Source organism: Carassius carassius, chromosome 48 (genome assembly GCF_963082965.1).
Source record: "Carassius carassius chromosome 48, fCarCar2.1, whole genome shotgun sequence".
Lineage (NCBI taxonomy): Eukaryota > Metazoa > Chordata > Actinopteri > Cypriniformes > Cyprinidae > Carassius > Carassius carassius.
The window spans coordinates 2,844,438-2,865,492 of NC_081802.1; the positions used below are offsets into that span (position 1 = coordinate 2,844,438).

The following is a 21,055-nucleotide window of genomic DNA, read 5'->3' on the forward strand; positions in this document are numbered from 1 at the left end:
CAGATTACAAAAGGGGGATGCACATTTTACTAGAGAACAGTGATGAAGGGCTTCTTATTGGGAAGATTATGCTAATTATTGTTGTTCATAACTCGGTCTATTTTGTCTCAGAGAAACATACTTTTGTAAAGTTATGTGACACAGGTGTGTACTGTGACCTAGGAGTGGCCCAAGACAATTATGTGTGCATTAAGCAGGAAGATCTACTGGACTACTATCCTCTTTCAGCATACAATGTGTATGATCAGTCCCTTATTGCTCTCCACCATTCTTTTCCAGAGGCAGTATGAGCAGGGAGGAAAGTGAGTATACAGGATACGTGAGGAGAGATGTGAGTAGTAGAGCAGGCTATATAGTCAAAGCAAACAAAGTTTTTTTTTTTTTTTTTGGTAGCCTTGAATAAAGTTGATTTTGTCATTAACTTGCTTTGTTGATTGAACAGACTATAGTATGAAATATGCATACAGTGTAGGGATGGCAAAAATGAGAAATTACAGTGTTTCATGATTTACTACTTAATGAGACTAGGCCAAGGAGGCAGTGTTGTCATACTTGCCTGATCTCCCTGATGACCTTCTTACCACCATGCTGGATGAGCTTGGGGTCGAGTCTATTGAAGATCTGACCTTGGTGGAGGAGAGGGATCTGGTGAAATACCTCAAACCTATCCAAAGTCGGAAGTTATTGAAGGGCATCAAGGACGGTAAATTCATCTGTTCACCCATTACACTTTTCACTCTTTCATGTCACTGAAGTAGGGCCTTAGAACATTTGCAAAACTGGTAGACAATATGCTTTGTATATAGTCCCAAGCTCACACATTGGTTACCTGTCAAATACTATTGGATGAAGTGATTAATCTTAGGAGTGCAGCACAGCTTATAGACCTTATTCATGTGTGTGGCATTTGTTTAGTGTGACGTAATGGGTTGGGGAAATGTATATGGTGTATGGAATTACAAACTCATCAAAACTGGGCTGTTATTCACTGCTGTTGTTTTTACATCTGGAAATACATAGAAGTGAATGCAGCTGATGCTTATTACTTGCATGCATTTCCAAACTTAATAACAATAGCAGTGAAAAACAATCAGACCCTTTTATGATGAGTTTGTAATTCCAATAGTGTATTGGCCTGTTATTTTAACTATTGTTTTTTTAAGTGGCATTATCAGAGCAATCTTTTAACATGAGTCAATGGCCACTTCTGCGTTCTCCCAATCCATTATGTCACATTCTAACAAATGGCACTCACGTGAATAAATTCAAATTTCTTCATCCAATAGTGCTGACAGGAAACCAATGTGTGAGCTTCCTCCGGGAAGTACTGGAGCAGGATTACAGTTAAGCACACAGTCTATTGACCCCATAGCACTTCATCTTGCCCTATCTTAATTAATAAATTGTTTTTGTGCCCTCTAGGACTTGTTACTCTTAATATGGAGTTGGTCTCTGCTCCTGATCCAAGTGCTCCAAGTTCCCTAACTCCATGTCCTCCAAACACAACATTCCAGCCTCCAAATCAGCTGTTGCCCAGCCCTCCAAGCACTGCCCCAAGCACGTCAAGCGCTTTACACTCTGGCGTACCATGGCATGTTGACTTTCGTCTCAACTGGGACCAGGTGTCACCAGCCATTCGACTTAGAGTGGAAAAAGAAGAAAGACCATTGCCAGACGAGAGAAAGGCTCTCGTGGTCGTGCTCGTGGACCAAATGATGCAGCACGACCGCAACCCAACCAGAGCCATGTGCCACAACGTTGTGAGAAACATTGTCAGGTAGGGATGGGACTATTATCAATATTAGCTGTCAGTTAATCCCCAGCCCCACCCCCTTCAACTGTTTGTAACTTTCACTGATTCATTCCCTGCACCTATTATGTTAAAAGGGTGCAAAAGTGAAGACTTTGTAAACATGGTTTGCTTAAACAGAGCTAGTATATTCAAGAAAACCATAATAATTCACATGTTTTTATGAAGGTCTGTTTCAGCCTGATGTTTTTTTTTGGTCTTGTTCAGCCTGATTTTTTTTTTTTTAAGCATAGTTCTTTCCTTTAAGTAATCCTTACATTAGCAGTACGCTTCTGTCATAAGTGTTTTCTAATTATCCCACCCACATTTTCAGGAGCCATCCAAAATCATTTGGCGACATTGGCAAGTACGGTGATACTGCTGGAGACGGATGTCACTCTCTTCTGCAACAAGTAAAAACGAGAGTGGAGTACAAAAATAGGAATAAAACTCTTGCTCAACGCCGCAGAGAAAGTAGACCGCGCACGGGAATGGCAGGAGAGGCCAGACTGGCAAGAGGTCCTGTTGACCAATACGGGTATGTGGCAATATGTATGTGGCAATATACATGTAAATTCTGTCAATATTTGTTCGAAAGCATTGTATATGAATATGAATAACCCTGAAACAGGACAAAACATACTTTTCTCTTGACTACTTTATTGACACTTTGACATGGACCCTTTTCACAGCAATCATGTTGCGATGTTAATAGTGTAGTAAACACAGGTGTTACCTGTGATTATGGCCTTGTTCCATTTAGGATTTATCTGAGCCAGGGCGCTGATATTGTGCATAGTGGCTCTCTGGCATGCATGGTTGTGGTACACTAAATACCTTGACCTTAAAGGGATACAACTTTTAAATAGGACAAATTCTGGAAATCTTAGTCACTTTGCGGGCGAGATGCTAATGGTCTAATCCGATCCAATGATCTATGCTAGGCTGGAGCTATACATGGTATCGCCAGACTCAGGGAACTGCTGGATGAACGAGAGAATGGTAAAAATCAATTGTTTTACTCGAGGGGAGGTGGAAAATTAGCTTAATTCCCCAAATGGTGGAATATCCCTTTAATTAGTTTGATAAAATACACCTGTGTTTACAACACTATTACACTGTAACATAACTTCTGTGGGATGGGTCTATTTAGACAGTCACAATAGGGAATCAAACTGCTGACCCTTCAGTCATGAGACGACTTGCTCCACCTTCTGGGTTATAACTGTCCCCAATAGTATTGTTACCCTGTGATGCCCACTCCTAGGTGTGTCAGGTGGGGCCCAGCAGATTTGCCAGAGGGGGAGACCGAGGCAACGTTGGAGAATATAAAGAGGGATCTGCTGAACATCTACTCAGGCATGCCATCTATTGTCTTTTGGGGTAATTTTGTTTAGACTTTAGTAATTGGTCAAGATCTGAACACTGTGTGTGTTGGGCGGCTACAAGAACAAATTGTTACTTGGGTACTAACAATACATTTCTATGTCTGTATACACAGAGGAAGGAATGAGTGGGGCAGAGAGAGCAGAACCAATGATGGAAAAGACATACGTCATCCTGCGGAAATACCTTAACAAAGTGCCTGCTGCAGCGATGTCTGAGATCAAACAGGAATGGCCATTTCTCTTCTCTCAGAAATGCCTATTCTCGCACTTTGGCCTCCTGACGGACGTCGATGTCCTTCAGAAGCTACAGGAGGCAATTAGTCGACGAGGACAGACCATCCTGGATTACTGTGCAACACTGGACAACCCCAAGATCCGTGATGTTCTGGCCTGCTATGATCCAGACTCTGACAAGGCTGCCTGCATTCTGCTGCTCCTAATGTTGTACTTCAAAGAGCCGAAAGAGAGTTTGATGCTTGAAGTTGATGTAAGATTTTTCATTCAAATATTTAAAATGCAAAATGAGTGATTACATTATCAACATTTACCTTGCATTATTTACTACCTCTGACCAATTAACAATATTTATCCTTTATCCTAAATCCATGCTATTGTGTGTTAACAGCTTCCCCGGGCGCCGCAGCATAAATGGCTGCCCACTGCTCCGGGTGTGTGCTCACAGTGTGTGTGTGTGTTCACTGCTCTGTGTGTGTGCACTTCGGATGGGTTAAATGCAGAGCACAAATTCTGAGTATGGGTCACCATACTTGGCTGAATGTCACGTCACTTTCTTTCTTAACTATGTTACAGCCATGTGCCACTGCTGTGGACGTCAATACTGCAGAACTCCCCGGAACCCCCTGCTTGATCATTCAAGGTAATGTTACTTTGATCTAGTATCGTCATTTCTAACTCATTATTTTGTTTTCATCCTAAAATCTACATGACCACAATAAATAATAATAATTCTAATTATAATAATAATTACATTTGTATAGCCCTTTGTATCTTAAGCAGATCGCAAAGTGCTTATAACACATAATGTTGTATCTGTTCATTTCAGGTGTCATGATGAAGCCCTCTGGATGGCTTATATCCATCGAGGGACATGTCGTGATGGGCCCACAACCTTTCTTTTTACACGGAGTAGCTGCTTTCTTCAGCAGCTATTACGTATTCAACCTTGAGTATCCTGCCGCTGGATCTTCGACACTGGAGTTCATTCAAAGGTATTTTATAAAGATCACATTTAATCTTGTAATTCACATTATAGTACAGGTTTCCAACTCAATGATTGTCTTGAGGTCGAAAATGCTGACAAACGAGGTACATGAGGCTAGCCTGGTGAGACCATCCTGATCTCGCGAACTCATTCAGTTTCGCTCTGCCGATCAGTCTGGGTTTCTACACATGTTATGCTGACAAATACCTGCCGGTCCAATCACAACTATTTATTTTGTTTTGCTACCTCTCATAGTAAAAAATCAACCACTTTGCCTCAGGCAAACCTAACCTGAGACACCTTGGCTAAAAATGGCAAAAAAAATTATGGGTAGCAGAAGATCTAACAAGTTTGAATTATAAATCTATTAGGGTTTGATGTGGGGAAAAAGCACAGCAAAAAGCACACCTTGATAAATGCTGTCTGCATTATATACTGTAAGTCTATTTAAAACTGAAACTATCTTTGTTTATTAACAGATGCTTCCTGGGCATCAATCCTGAAAGAGGCTCAAAGACCAAGAAGCGGACAACAATGAACCCTCATGTGAGCACCCTTTTGAGGAAACTTATTGACTTTGAGTGGGCATCATAGTTTTTTTTTTTTTTTGCAGCGGTAGTTGTCAGGCTCAGTTTTGAGTAGCCTTGTTCTTTTTGTAATTTTTCAAGACAACTTTGCACTACAAGATTTTTACACAATGCTGTTGCGTGTGGACTCATTATAATGTTTGAGACTGAGAGGAGTGCCTGACATTACTTCATCGCTCTCTCCCTTGCTCTCTTATCTTGCCATGAAGGCCTCATTCTCATCCTGTCCATTACTGTTATTGTGACACAGCTAGTTGAATAGTTGAATTTTGCGACTTTGTGAAGTTTGCACAATTTCTCTGGATTTTCTGCATTTTAAGATGGCTTTTATGACTAGAAAATGACTAGACTTGAATTTCTTGAACTCTTGAAGTTCTTGGCATCTGCTGTACATTGAAAAATATTTTTTTGTTAATAAATATGCCATTGGGCTAACGTTGACTTTACCTCAGAGTTGTTTGTTGGGGGGAGGGGGTTAATTGTACAATGATTGTAAATTCACAGTAAATGGAAGCTTCATCTGCATTACTTTTACAGTAAGTTATTGGACAATTTTAGCATGACTTCCACAGTATACATTGTAAATTCACAGTAAATTATTGTCAACTTGTACATTACTTTCACAGTACACACTGTAAAAGTACAGGGCCTTGTTGTAATGATGTACAGCAAGAGATTGTAATTCCCCAGTTATGTACTGTAATATCACAGTAATTGCTTTGACATTGAAGCTGTGAAGTTACAGTATACAGTTGTGCTTTTACAACAATGCATTGTAATATCACAGATATAAAATTACAATAAATTGCTGTGACTATATTTCACAGTATATTGCTGTAATCCTTACTGTGAAAGTCATGCAAAATTTATCCAATTATTTATTGTAAATTTACAACGAAAAATTTTGCAGTGTGAGGAACTCCCTGTCGAACAGGCACGGTATCTGATTTATAGTTACCCAAGCCAACAAACTGGGCACGTTTAGTTAAATAAGACCGAAACCAATTGAGGACAGCTCCAGAAAGACCCAACCAATTTTCCAGCCTGTCAAGCAGAAGAGAGTGACATATAGTGTCAAAAGCAGCACTGAGGTCTAACAAGACCAAAATACTGTATGCACCTGAATCCGCTGTGATAAGAAGATCAGTTATGACCCTAATTAAAGCGGTTTCAGTACTATGCCCTCTTCTGAACCCAGATTGAAAAGGTTCAAAGAGACTGTTAAGAGCTAGGTGATTATTTAACTGAACAGCCCCAACACGCTCAAGAACTTTAGCCAAGAATGGGAGGTTAGAAATCGATATGATTTAGCTTGCTTTAATTTGGACTCCTCTGTGCATGTTCTTTGAGGTGGTGACCATAGACCTCCATTATATGAGTGACAGACAAGAATGGTTTGACCTAAAAATATCAGAATGGGAACTACTGCAGAAACAAAGACACCTACATCTTGGATGCCCTTGAGGTAAGCTAAAACTTATCAACATTTTATTTGAAAGTGAACTATCCCTTTAACTTTTATAAAGAATAACTCTTTAGAATTGAGACTTTACTCTTTGCAACTTTACAGATCTTCTTTATGCACCAAGAGCTTGTAACACTCCAAAGAGAAAGGAAAAATTGAAATCGCATCATAAGACCCCTTTAATTTCTGAGGTTATGCCAAAGCATGAATAATAACACCTTTTACAATAGCATTGCAAATGTTTTATAGAAAGCATATTAAATTATTTAACAGACCTGCCATTAAATATGAGCTTTCTATGTATACTTTTATTACAGTTTTTTTCGATTGCTAAAAGACAGTGAGCACAACTGGAGACACATGTGCAAAAATCTAGCTACAGTCTGCACAGCAGCAGTTCATGTGGACCAAACTCTAGTTTGTTTTTCACTGCTTGAACACAGTTTTAAAAACTCTACACACTTATCCCATGACTTTAACCACAACTTGCACAACACTGTGGATTTACAGCACTTTGTTCAAATGCTAACACACTGCTATCAAAACTGTGAAGCACACATTATAGGATCAAAATAGGAATAGATTTCAAACACGGCTGACTGCATTTTCAGGATTAGCTCTGAAAATTATTTGTTTGAATTACAGTATGTACTTTTAGTTTCTACTATTTTTCTACTTTAGTTTCTAGAATTAAAGTGTGGTGTTTCTCCTCTCGGTGTGTTCCGAGTGACGTGTGTGTTATCTCAGCGAGGGTCGTGTGTGGTGTTTCTCCTCTCGGTGTGTTCCGAGTGACGTGTGTGTTATCTCAGCGAGGGTCGTGTGTGGTGTTTCCCCTCTCGGTGTGTTCCGAGTGACGGTGTGTGTTATCTCAGCGAGGGTCGTGTGTGGTGTTTCCCCTCTCGGTGTGTTCCGAGTGACGGTGTGTGTTATCTCAGCGAGGGTCATGTGTGGTGTTTCCCCTCTCGGTGTGTTCCGAGTGACGGTGTGTGTTATCTCAGTGAGGGTCGTGTGTGGTGTTTCCCCTCTCGGTGTGTTCCGAGTGACGGTGTGTGTTATCTCAGCGAGGGTTGTGTGTGGTGTTTCCCCTCTCGGTGTGTTCCGAGTGACGGTGTGTGTTATCTCAGCGAGGGTCATGTGTGGTGTTTCCCCTCTCGGTGTGTTCTGAGTGACGTGTGTGTTATCTCAGTGAGGGTCGTGTGTGGTGTTTCTCCTCTCGGTGTGTTCCGAGTGACGGTGTGTGTTATCTCAGCGAGGGTCGTGTGTGGTGTTTCTCCTCTCGGTGTGTTCCGAGTGACGGTGTGTGTTATCTCAGCGAGGGTTGTGTGTGTTCTGAGTGACGGTGTGTGTTATCTCTGTGACGGTCGTGTGTGGTGTTTCTCCTCTCAGTGTGTTCCGAGTGACAGTGTGTGTTATCTCAGTGAGGGTTGTGTGTGGTGTTTCTCCTCTCGGTGTGTTCCGAGTGACGGTGTGTGTTATCTCAGCGAGGGTCGTGTGTGGTGTTTCCCCTCTCGGTGTGTTCCGAGTGACGGTGTGTGTTATCTCAGCGAGGGTTTTGTGTGTTCTGAGTGACAGTGTGTGTTATCTCTGTGACGGTCGTGTGTGGTGTTTGTCTTCTCAGTGTGTTCCGAGTGACGGTGTGTGTTATCTCAGTGAGGGTCGTGTGTGGTGTTTCTCCTCTCGGTGTGTTCCGAGTGACGGTGTGTGTTATCTCAGCGAGGGTCGTGTGTGGTGTTTCTCCTCTCGGTGTGTTCCGAGTGACGGTGTGTGTTATCTCAGCAAGGGTTGTGTGTGTTCTGAGTGACAGTGTGTGTTATCTCAGTGAGGGTCGTGTGTGATGTTTCTCCTCTCAGTGTGTTCCGAGTGACAGTGTGTGTTATCTCAGTGAGGGTTGTGTGTGGTGTTTCTCCTCTCGGTGTGTTCCGAGTGACGGTGTGTGTTATCTCAGCGAGGGTCGTGTGTGGTGTTTCTCCTCTCGGTGTGTTCCGGGTGACGGTGTGTGTTATCTCAGCGTGGGTTGTGTGTGTTCTGAGTGACAGTGTGTGTTATCTCAGTGAGGGTCGTGTGTGGTGTTTCCCCTCTCGGTGTGTTCCGAGTGACGTGTGTGTTATCTCAGCGAGGGTCATGTGTGGTGTTTCCCCTTTCGGTGTGTTCCGAGTGACGGTGTGTGTTATCTCAGTGAGGGTCGTGTGTGGTGTTTCCCCTCTCGGTGTGTTCCGAGTGACGGTGTGTGTTATCTCAGCGAGGGTCGTGTGTGGTGTTTCTCCTCTCGGTGTGTTCCGATTGACGGTGTGTGTTATCTCAGCGAGGGTCATGTGTGGTGTTTCCCCTCTCGGTGTGTTCCGAGTGACGGTGTGTGTTATCTCAGTGAGGGTCGTGTGTAGTGTTTCTCCTCTCGGTGTGTTCCGAGTGACAGTGTGTGTTATCTCAGCGAGGGTCGTGTGTGGTGTTTCTCCTCTCGGTGTGTTCCGAGTGACAGTGTGTGTTATCTCAGTGAGGGTCGTGTGTGGTGTTTCCCCTCTCGGTGTGTTCCGAGTGACGTGTGTGTTATCTCAGCGAGGGTCGTGTGTGGTGTTTCTCCTCTCTGTGTGTTCCGAGTGACGTGTGTGTTATCTCAGCGAGGGTCATGTGTGGTGTTTCCCCTTTCGGTGTGTTCCGAGTGACGGTGTGTGTTATCTCAGTGAGGGTCGTGTGTGGTGTTTCCCCTCTTGGTGTGTTCCGAGTGACGGTGTGTGTTATCTCAGCGAGGGTCGTGTGTGGTGTTTCTCCTCTCGGTGTGTTCCGATTGACGGTGTGTGTTATCTCAGCGAGGGTCGTGTGTGGTGTTTCTCCTCTCGGTGTGTTCCGAGTGACGGTGTGTGTTATCTTAGCGAGGGTCGTGTGTGGTATTTCTCCTCTCGGTGTGTTCCGAGTGATGGTGTGTGTTATCTCAGCGAGGGTTGTGTGTAGTGTTTCTCCTCTCGGTGTGTTCTGAGTGACTGTGTGTGTTATCTCAGCGAGGGTTGTGTGTGTTCTGAGTGACGGTGTGTGTTATCTCAGTGAGGGTCGTGTGTGGTGTTTCTCCTCTCGGTGTGTTACGAGTGACGGTGTGTGTTATCTCAGCGAGGGTTGTGTGTGGTGTTTCTCCTCTCGGTGTGTTCCGAGTGACGGTGTGTGTTATCTCAGTGAGGGTCGTGTGTAATGTTTCTCCTCTCGGTGTGTTCCGAGTGACGGTGTGTGTTATCTCAGTGAGGGTCGTGTGTAGTGTTTCTCCTCTCGGTGTGTTCCGAGTGACGGTGTGTGTTATCTCAGTGAGGGTCGTGTGTAGTGTTTCTCCTCTCGGTGTGTTCCGAGTGACGGTGTGTGTTATCTCAGTGAGGGTCGTGTGTGGTGTTTCTCCTCTCGGTGTGTTCCGAGTGACGGTGTGTGTTATCTCAGTGAGGGTTGTGTGTGGTTTTTCTCCTCTCAGCAGGCACGTGCACACATAAACATGAAAGGGGACTTGAGCACCTGCCCTTTTTATTCCTGGAGAGAAAGTGCCCTTTTTTCTGGGATGCTTTTTTTTTATTTTTGAAAAATAATATATATTTCTGTTTGCACACAGCTTCCCTGTCAAACAAATATATTTATTGAAATATAGTATCTAAATATATGGTCAGGAGTTCTGAAGCGCTCCCTCTCCCCCGATTGTTAAACCCGATTGTATTGCTTCCGCTAAAGAAAATAGTCCGCTCCGTCTCTACGGTTAGAATCCTGTGAGTCCATAGCAACGCTCTGTTTTTCACGGCAACGGTCTGTTATACTCCGCACAGCGGTCTGTTGGTTATAACAGACCGCATTCTACATTGGAATTTAACTAAGCCATGTAATAAAATAAGTTAATAAAATAAGCATATATCACCACCAGGTGATATGCTTTAGTTATTTTGTTTATCCTATTTACCTGCATTTCCCTGTCAATTAGATGCAAATGTGCGCATTTTAACTACGCCTAATTTGCATACAGAACGTCCCCAGTTATTGACTTACATCAAGAGTCTTTCCCCCTGAAATTTAGAAATCTAAATTGGTGAATTTAGAAGAAATCTACAGATGCAAACAGATGGAGGATACACTCTAAAAAATTTAGTAAATCTGAGTAACTGCATCTGGTACATTAATAAATAAAACTGAGTAGAAATAAGTTAACATTAAACTTTAAAAATAACAATATTTATAAATTAACTATTTAAGTAATTTTACTTTTTTTATTTCCTCGGAACCTTTATAAAATAGTATTCCATACCACCACAAATACATACATGACATTGGCTTTTATTGAATTTTTACTCAATTATTTTGGTAAGTTTAATTTTAAAGTGTTATGTATTCTGATAACACCAAAATAATTAAAACGATGTAGTGCCTTGTGCAAAAATAAACAAATTATTAGTAAAACACGCCCCTCTGTTTGATGCAGTTATTTAGGTTATTCTAAATATGAAGAGTTCAGATGAAAAAATCCTCTAAGTGCCATCTGAAATTTCCTTCAATAATGATCATTTTTATCAAGCTTGTATGTTTATGTTCACTTATTTCACATGACTGGCAATGAAAATTACCTATTAATTGTCATTTAAGTTAAATTACTGAACTTAAATACGAGCTTGAAAAAAAAAGCTCATAAGAAAATTTCAGATAGTAGGATAGAAAATGTTTTCAAAACATGCACATTGTGGAATGGTTTCCTTTGCTGCTCTATAAACCTAGTGAATACTAAGGAGACCATGGTTTCTGTGAACTGATTATTTTGTAGACATCTTTTGAAAATGAAACAATTGCGTGAGTTTGAGGAAGATAAAATTAATTAACTTTTTAAATTATTTTTTTAAAAGGAAGTCAGAGTTGCGTTAAACTAATTATGAGAAGTGCCCTTTATTTCACTTGAGCCCCTGCCCCTAAAAATGTCTGTGTACGCCCCTGCCTCTCAGTGTGTTCTGAGTGACGGTGTGTGTTATCTCAGTGAGGGTTGTGTGTAGTGTTTCTCCTCTCTGTGTGTTCCGAGTGACGGTGTGTGTTATCTCAGTGAGGGTTGTGTGTGGTGTTCTCTTACAAGAGTTCTCTCGTACAGCGTCTTAGCTAAGACGCTACGGGAAAAGTCTCTTTTCACAAAATACTGAAGCAAAAAAGTATCCTTTATTTTGAATTTTTGTAAAGCGCATTTGCAGCAGCACACAGCCATAGGCGAGACGGCTCGCTCGCTCATTGGCTGCTCTGCGGCAACTGCACAGCCTATCAAGCACAGGCTGATGCAACATCAGACCGCGCCCTTCATGCCACTTCCTGCCGAAACGGGTGTGGCCCAACCCTATAAAAGGAGCTCGAAAAGGCTGACTCGCCTGATTTTTCTTCTCTTCAGCGAAGCTCACGCATCGTTGGATCACGAAGGAAGCAAACGCCGTCTGATAAGCATCTCAGCGGGACGAGCCACTTCTGAAGCTGCTGGCCTTTGCCGCCTTCCACTGCCGTTCCTGCTGCGCTCTCCGGCGCCTATATCCTTTTATATCCTTGTGTGTGTTCGCCCTGCGACACACACTCGTAAAAGAGCTTGCGTCTTTTTTAAGATGCCTTCCTGCGGCTCGTCAGAGCCCCACTCAGCGAGGGAGACCGGTACGTCATCTGTGTCTCCTGCCTGGGTGAGGATCATGCAGCGCTCGCGCTCGCTGACGGCGGATGCCCTCACTGCGAGCTGTTGCCAATGGTGACTCTGAGGACTCGCCTGGCATTCTTCTCCGAGCCTGCATCCTCCGCTGCGCCGCAGCGCCGTAAAAAGCGCCGCTCCCAGCGTTTACCGGAACCGCCTCCAGCTCAACCGAGCTCGCTGGTTCGCCCTGCTTCACCGGCCTCCCCTGCATCGCTTCCCGATGGGCAGCGCCCGCTGTCTGCCACCGCGTCGTCCGAGGAAGTCGATCTCAGGGCCGCGTCAGGGGAAGAGGACACGTGCTCTCTGCTAGCTTCGGGCAGTGAGGGCTTAACAGGCTTAACGCACATGTTAGAGCGCATCGAAGCACTGCTGTTGCCCAGCAACAGAGCGCGCTTCGCATCCAACCCCTAGCCGTTCATGCAGACGCATGGTCAGCGCTTCCAGGGGTTCCGGATTGGGCGCTAGACATTATAAAGAGAGGCTACTCGCTACAGTTTTTTCAACGCCCTCCGTGCTTTTTAGCGCGCGTCGAAACTGCGGTCAAAACAGAAGTAGCACACATACTTTGTGCCGAAATATCAAAACTGTTGAGCAAAGGGGCTGTAGAGCCTGTGTCTCAAGCTCAAAGCGAGGGGGGGGCTGTACAGCAGATACTTTCTAGTGCCCAAGAAAGACGGGGGTCTCAGGCCCATACTGGATCTAAGACAGCTGAGCAAGGCATTGGTGAAACACAGTTTCAGAATGCTTACGACCAGGAAACTCCTCGCGCATATTCGCAGAGGAGACTGGTTCATGTCAATAGATCTGAAGGACGCGTATTTTCAAATACAGATAGCATCAAGTCACAGGCGATATTTGAGATTCGCCTTCGAGGGCCAGGCATACCAGTTTACAGTCCTGCCGTTCGGCTTGTCCGTAGCTCCTCGTACGTTTACAAGGTGCATGGACGCAGCGCTCGCTCCTCTCAGACTCAGAGGCATGCGAGTGCTGAACTATTTGGACGACTGGCTGATTCTGGCTCAATCACGAGAGGAGCTTGTGGAACACGGGGCCATTTTACTCGATCACCCCGAGAAACTCGGTCTCAGTGTCAACTGGACGAAGAGTTCGCTGAACCCCAGTCAAACGATACTGTTTTTGGGTATAGCTCTGGACTCACGTTCCATGACGGCGCGGCTGTCACCACAGCGCGCGTTGGGCACTCAGCGCGCAGCGAGTTCTCTTCGCTGCGGCGCGACTGTTTCGCTAAGAGAATTTCAGAAGATGCTGGGTCTCATGGCCTCAGCATCTCCAGTTCTTCAGTTGGGCCTGCTCCGCATGCGCCCCCTGCAGTTCTGGCTGAGAGCGCGGGGGTATCTGGTCGACTGTGTCTCAGGGTCAATCAGAGCTGCGTTACAGCCCTGAAACCCTGGACAGCGAACGACTGGTACCAATCAGGTGTAAGCCTGGGGACGTCCTCGAAAGTGAAGATGGTGTCGACGGACGCCTCCACTTCGAAATGGGGAGTGCTGCTCGAGGGCAGACCGTCCTTTGGCCTTTTGTCCCCGAATCAAGGGCCACCACGTCTTAGTCCGTTCGGACAACATGTCTGTGGTGTCCTACATAAATCGCCAGGGCGGTCTCGGGTCCCGAAACCTCTACAGGTTGGCGGAACGCCTCCTGGTTTGGGCTCAGCGCAACTTGCGCTTGCTGAGGGCAGTTCATGTACCTGGGCTACAGAATCTGGGTTCAGACAGGCTGTCCAGAAACAACATTCCCACGGGCGAATGGTCTCTACACCCGCAAACAGTCCGTCTGTTGTGGGAGAGATTTGGCAGGGTGGAGGTGGACCTCTTCGCGTCCCACGAAAATGCTCACTGCCCCGCGTTCTTTTCCAAGAACGAAAGCGCGCTGTCACGGGGACTGCGCTCGGTCAGTCAATAGGAAGGAACGATTTGGTCATCCGCTTCCTTAGAGGAGCTAGGAGGCTGAATCCTCCCAGACCTCCGTCAGTCCCTGTATGGGACCTCGCGACGGTTTTGGAGGCCATGAAGGGTCCCCCTTTTGAGCCTATCCAAACGATTAGCCTCCAGCATCTGTCGTTCAAGACAGTGTTCTTGTTGGCTCTCGCTTCGGTGAAGCGTGTGGGTGACCTGCACGCGCTCTCGGTGAGTCAGTCATGCTTGGAGTTTGGGCCTAAAGACTCAAGGGTCATACTCAAACCTAAGCACGGTTATGTGCCGAAATCCCTCAACACGCCGTTTCGGGCTCAGGTTGTTGCCCTGTCTGCCCTGTCGGTGTCAGGAGAGGATGGAGACTCGAGTCTTCTTTGCCCTGTTAGGGCTTTAAGAGCTTATGTGTCTCGCTCCGCTGTCTTTAGACAGACTGAGCAGCTGTTTGTCTCGTTCAGTGGACGTTCCAAGGGAATGGCTGTTTCGAGACAGACTCTATCCAGATGGATAGTTGACGCCATAGCGTTAGCTTACGCTTCCAGGGGCCTTCAGTGCCCACTGGGCGTCAGAGAACACTCCACAAGGGGCGTCGCCTCGTCGTGGGCGTGGTCTACGGGGATCTCCTTGCAGGATATATGTATGGCGGCAGGTTAGGCCTCACCGTCTACATTTATCAGGTTCTATAACCTGGAGGTTCCCGCCTTGCAAGCAAGGCTGCTGTCAGTATAGTCGAATCAGGGCCCTGATTGGAACTCTGAGATCGCGAGCGTTATGCGCTGCCGACTGTTATATGGGCAGTATTGCGTAAGACCCGCATTGCCACATTGGTCAGGCCTTGCCTCTCTCTGAGTCCCTCGGGTGACTGTGCACTGTAAATCCTGGGCGTTGCTTTTTTAGGTTTATTGGTGTGTGATCCCTGCGCGCACTGCGCTTTACATGGGGTTCCCGTAGCGTCTTAGCTAAGACGCAGTGCGAGAGAACTCTCGTAAGAGAACGTACTCGGTTATTAATGTAACCTCGGTTCTCTCTAGAAGAGGGAACGAGTACTGCGTTCTCTGCCGTGCGTACGATTCACTCTGGTTCGCTTCGGCGATGAAATAAATCATGTGAGTCAGCCTTTTCGAGCTCCTTTTATAGGGTTGGGCCACACCCGTTTCGGCGGGAAGAGGCATGAAGGGCGCGGAGCGCCCTTATTGGTCTGATGTTGCATCAGCCTGCGCTCGATAGGCTGTGCAGTTGCCGCAGAGCAGCCAATGAGTGAGCGAGCCGTCTCGCCTATGGCTGTGTGCTGCTCCAAATGCGCTTTACAAAAATTCAAAATTAAGGATAATTTTTTGCTCCAGTATTTCGGGAAAAGAGACTTTTCCCGTAGCGTCTTAGCTAAGACGCAGTAATCGTTCCCTCTTCTAGAGAGAACCAAGGTTACGTTAGTAACCGAGTACGTTTTTCCTCTCAGTGTGTTCCGAGTGACAGTGTGTGTTATCTCAGTGAGGGTTGTGTTTGGTGTTTCTCCTCTCAGTGTGTTCTGAGTGACGGTGTGTGTTATCTCAGTGAGGGTTGTGTGTAGTGTTTCTCCTCTCTGTGTGTTCCGAGTGACGGTGTGTGTAATCTCAATGAGGGTTGTGTGTAGTGTTTTTCCTCTCAGTGTGTTCTGACTGAGTGTGTGTTATCTCAGTGAGGGTCGTGTGTGGTGTTTCCCCTCTCGGTGTGTTACGAGTGACGTGTGTGTTATCTCAGTGAGGGTTGTGTGCAGTGTTTCTCCTCTCGGTGTGTTCCGAGTGACGGTGTGTGTTATCTCAGTGAGGGTCGTGTTTGGTGTTTTTCCTCTCGGTGTGTTCCGAGTGACGGTGTGTGTTATCTCAGCGAGGGTCATGTGTGGTGTTTTTCCTCTCGGTGTGTTCCGAGTGACGGTGTGTGTTATCTCAGTGAGGGTCGTGTTTGGTGTTTTTCCTCTCGGTGTGTTCCGAGTGACGGTGTGTGTTATCTCAGTGAGGGTTGTGTGTGGTGTTTCTCCTCTCGGTGTGTTCCGAGTGACGGTGTGTGTTATCTCAGCGAGGGTCGTGTGTGGTGTTTCTCCTCTCGGTGTGTTCCGAGTGACGGTGTGTGTTATCTCAGTGAGGGTCGTGTGTAGTGTTTCTCCTCTCGGTGTGTTCCGAGTGACAGTGTGTGTTATCTCAGTGAGGGTCGTGTGTGGTGTTTCTCCTCTCGGTGTGTTCCGAGTGACGGTGTGTGTTATCTCAGTGAGGGTCGTGTGTAGTGTTTCTCCTCTCTGTGTGTTCAGAGTGACGGTGTGTGTTATCTCAGTGAGGGTCGTGTGTAATGTTTCTCCTCTCGGTGTGTTCCGAGTGACGGTGTGTGTTATCTCAGTGAGGGTTGTGTGTAGTGTTTCCCCTCTCGGTGTGTTCTGAGTGACAGTGTGTGTTATCTCAGTGAGGGTCGTGTGTGGTGGTTCTCCTCTCTGTGTGTTCCGAGTGACGGTGTGTGTTATCTCAGTGAGGGTCGTGTGTAGTGTTTCTCCTCTCGGTGTGTTCCGAGTGACGGTGTGTGTTATCTCAGTGAGGGTCGTGTGTGGTGGTTCTCCTCTCTGTGTGTTCCGAGTGACGGTGTGTGTTATCTCAGTGAGGGTCGTGTGTGGTGTTTCTCCTCTCAGTGTGTTCTGAGTGACAGTGTGTGTTATCTCAGTGAGGGTTGTGTGTGGTGTTTTTCCTCTCCGTGTTTTCTGAGTAACAGTGTGTGTTATCTCAGTGAGGGTTTTGTGTAGTGTTTGGCTGCTCTGAGCCTGTTTTGAGCCATGTGTTAAGAGTTGTGTTGCTTGGAATGAGTTTTGCATGTGATTTGAACTGTTTAGCTCAGGTGACTGTTGGTAGTGCAGACTGTAGTTAGAGTTTTGCACTTACTTTATGATAGGGCTATGTCATATTTTACAGTAACATAATGGGTTGATTTTTTTTGTCTAGCATGAACTAATGTTACAGTAACCAGCACAACTTTTGATTTGAATAATGCATTATCAAATGTTGAAATTAACAACAACTAAGATTAATAAGTGCTGTAGAAGGATTGTTCTTGCTTAGATCATATTAACTAAAGTAGTTAACTAACATTAACAAATGGACCATTATTCTAAAGTGTTACCGTATTACAATACAAATTACACCGCATTTAATAAAGAAATATTAATACTGAATGAGATCTGCTTGTTTAAATAAGGGGAAAAACTACTTTTTCTTTCCTATCTTTAATTTTACACTGCCTGTGATATTAAAGATTTTTCCCTTATATATAAAAAAAAAAAAAAAAAACACCAGTGGGCCTATCCTAAATTGTCTACCTGAAGGCAAATTCATCATTATACAGTGGGTGCCTATCGTCAGATATATTTTTCAGAACTTTATCAAGACATCTAGTCTGATGAATTTGTTTCAAACCCAACACAGGGATACAAAATAATTTACTCGCAGTACTTGAGGGTAACACTTACAATAATGTTCCATTAGTTCATTTTAATTAATGCATTTATATACTCTATACTTATTATTTACTTTATAATATACTTTATAATAATTGTTTTTATTTAAAATAATAATTGTAAAAATGTAAAATAATAAAAATAATAATTGTTAAAATGAAGTGCTTAACAAGTGTTTTTTCATTGTTAGTTAACTAATGTTAAAAAATTAAACCTCACTGTAAAGTGTTACCACATTAAGCATTTTGTGAAATTCTTTGAGGGATAGTATTATTTAAGGACAGATGACAAACACACTGAACTTTTCATAGTTTATGAAGTGATGACCATCAGTTTGTCATTAAAAATCACAGTGTTAGATTTGCATGAACATTATTTGTGTTTATTCTTGTTACTGCTGCAGAGCTCAGATTACCCCTGCTATCAGTGTAAGAAAGACCAGCATTAGTGTAACTTTACTAATATACAGTATATGATACTGTAATAGACATAACAGACAAACCTGCAATTGTGACTCACCGTAGACAGTAACGTTGAATCTGTGCTTGGTGACTTTCCCATCGCTGATGATTACTTCATAAAGTCCAGAGTGTGTGATTCTGGTGTTTGTGATGGTCAGAGATCCAGTCTGATGATCCAGCTTCAGTCTGTCTCTGAATCTCTCATCAGTAACAACAGATGTGTTGTAGATTTCAGCCTCTTTATTAATGTAAGATATAATAGTCCCAGTTTGTCCAAATTTCCATGTTATAAAACCTAATTTCTTGATTTCAGTAAGACCAGAGTCTAGAGTGACTGGATCTCCCTCTGTCACAGACTTCAGTTCTTCTGAATCAGCAAACACACCTGAAGAACAGAGACATGTTTCTCATGAATCAAGCTCTAACTCTAAGATTGTAGTTTTAAGATTATTACAAGTTTTAGAAATAATTAAGATCCTCTTAGATGACAAAAGTGATAATTTGATCTGATCCGAGTCTAGTTCAGCAGATGAATCTGTGTGAGAGGATCTTCAGAAGTGAAATACAGCTTCAGCCGGTCGTGACAGAGCCAGAACCACATCAGCTGATCTGAGTACATTAAACTGAACATCAGCATCTCTGGGGAGGATTTTAGACCAACAGATACTTACTATAAACTTCAGATGTCGTCAGGGCATGGTGACAATTGTGTGAAGCATTGCAAAGATATCTCATCATGATCAGTCATAATCTCATAGTTTGTGTGAACACTGTGAAAAACTCAAGTCAAAGCTGCTATTTCAACACAGCCACAGTTTCAACACATGAGATGATTTTTATGTTCATCAAAACACTACAGAATGATCTTCTTTCAGATTGAGTTACAATGATCAGTTATTTCAATAGAAAATAACTATTATTTTACTGTATTACAGTAAACACATATACTGTACATTACCTGGCCAAACTCATATACATCAATAAACCCACTTATACTGTATTATTTACATTTGACTTTAAAAAATAGAAAGATAAATCTTTGTTTTACTTGTTTAAATATGATTTATGCCCTTTCCAGATTGAAATTTTAATAGGACAAACTTTATTTGTTGAAGATATACCTTCAGATGGAAACAGTCAACTGATGCTAAGACGTCAGATATCATTTCAGTAAGGGATAATGTACATCCAGCCGGTTGTTCTCGCAGAATAAACCCTGAAAAGGTGATTAGGACCCCAACGCGAAGCAGAAAGTAGAAAGTAATCAAAAAAATAGTTGAGCCCGGATGAGCCTGTGTTATTAGCTTTACAGGTTGTTATCCAGCGATAACATACCTCAGAATGCAGAGACTGACCAATCAGAATCAAGTATTCCACAGAGCCGTGTAATAATAAGCAATGAGATAATAGAAACTGATTCACTCAGAGTGAGAGCAGAGTAGATCTCACAGTGAAATCCAAGTTTGATTTGTGTTTCTGATACAATTGAAACTATAAAAATGTTTCAAACTTACCAACCAGATGCCAAAAGCACAAACAGCAAAAAACAAACGAGTGAAACATTTTCTTCAGCAAGTCAGAAAAGGAGAAATGTTGAAAAGTCCTGAAGTGAATCTATAATCATGGAGTTGAAAACTAGTTCTGTGTTAGTACGTGTCTGATGTGGGTTGTACTCCAACTCTGCTTTTCTTTTTTTTCTCTAAACCACAGTCTCTCATGTTTTCACAGAGCTGCGTGTCTTTGCAATAATCCACTCTAAGAAAAAAAAGACGTGTAAAAAAACAAACAATGTCCTGGGCGAAAAATTACTAGTATTTTCTATTCAATTTACAGACATTTCCTTAAACCCAACAACATAACACAGTGCAATATGTAATTTAATCTATACAGAAACATCCTTCATATTAGCATATATTTCTATGGACAGATGACGCACAGGAGTAAATTAACTTCTACGTTTAACAGAAGAAAATACACCTTTTGAAACTTAAGATAATACTGATGAACTGAAACACAGTTTTGCAAAGAGAGATTTTCCTCCTGACTATTGTGTTGCAAATACAGGAAACATTTAGTGGAAGTTACAGGATCATTTATGAAAATGTATTTATACGTTTCTAACCGTGTTTCTTTATTGTGTGCATGGCTGTTGTATTTGTCAGTTGTGAACTAAATAAACTAAATAAAATGTGACCTTATAGTGAAGATAAACTAAGTCTGTGCAAGTGTAGGCATTAAGAGCAATTAAAGGGTGTACAAACATCTGATAGACGACTATAAGATGTCAGATTTACAGTCATTCTAAATCATTAACATCTTAAAGACATCTTCTAAATGTATATTTGACATCTGATAGGAAACCTAATATAGACATACTGCAGATGATCAAACAATACAATATGTGAATGCAAATGTGAATGCAGGGTCTGTTATCAGGGGTAGCTATAGGAGCCATATCCTTCGTGATGTGGTAACAGATGGTGTTGGTTCTTTTCATCTCCTTGAATCATTTTCAGACTGTGTAGCATTTGTAAATGTGTGTGTTATCGACATCTGTTTGTGAAGGAACTTGTTGCTGGTCACTTCTCATCTCTTTTTCTTTTTGAGGCATGCACTGTCTTTTTGACGTCACTTCCTGTTTGTTGTTGGCGGCTGTACTGCGTTTGAGCTCCGTCACTATATTCTTTTCATTGACTATTTTTAACTCAAAAATCAATTTTATACATCATCGTTTCCATTTATATAACGTGTGAATATATCCTCTATTGTATTCTACAACAAAAACAATCAGAGCGCCTCGCTATTACTAGTTTTATTTTGATCTCCCGGGTCCGCTATTAGCTTTTAGCCCGTTAGCATCAGCGGCGTGGTTGCAGCTAACTGCGCTAACATTGCTAATACTTTATTCACACATATTACCACTGCTGTACTCACTGTTACTTGCTTTAATGGCGGATGAATGTCTCCACTCTGTGCAGCTCGAGCTCGAGGCCGTGGGAAAGCAGATTCGCGACCTGGAGGTGAGGCAGGCCCAGCTGAGAGAGCAGAGAGCCGCGCTGGAATCATCCCGGGCTGACGCTCACA

General features: G+C 43.5%; 1 protein-coding gene across 1 annotated transcript; it reads left to right on the forward strand.

Annotated features, from left to right (window-relative positions):
- Window positions 1-529: 529 nt before the first annotated feature.
- Window positions 530-5,427, forward strand: LOC132131664 (uncharacterized). The gene is made up of 9 exons (XM_059543732.1): window positions 530-703; window positions 1,423-1,777; window positions 2,124-2,327; window positions 3,057-3,172; window positions 3,291-3,664; window positions 3,988-4,054; window positions 4,241-4,406; window positions 4,879-5,108; window positions 5,360-5,427. The coding sequence occupies exons 1-8, from the start codon at window positions 586-588 to the stop codon at window positions 4,991-4,993; spliced, it is 1,515 nt and encodes a 504-aa protein (XP_059399715.1). The 5' UTR covers window positions 530-585; the 3' UTR covers window positions 4,994-5,108; window positions 5,360-5,427.
- Window positions 5,428-21,055: the final 15,628 nt, after the last annotated feature.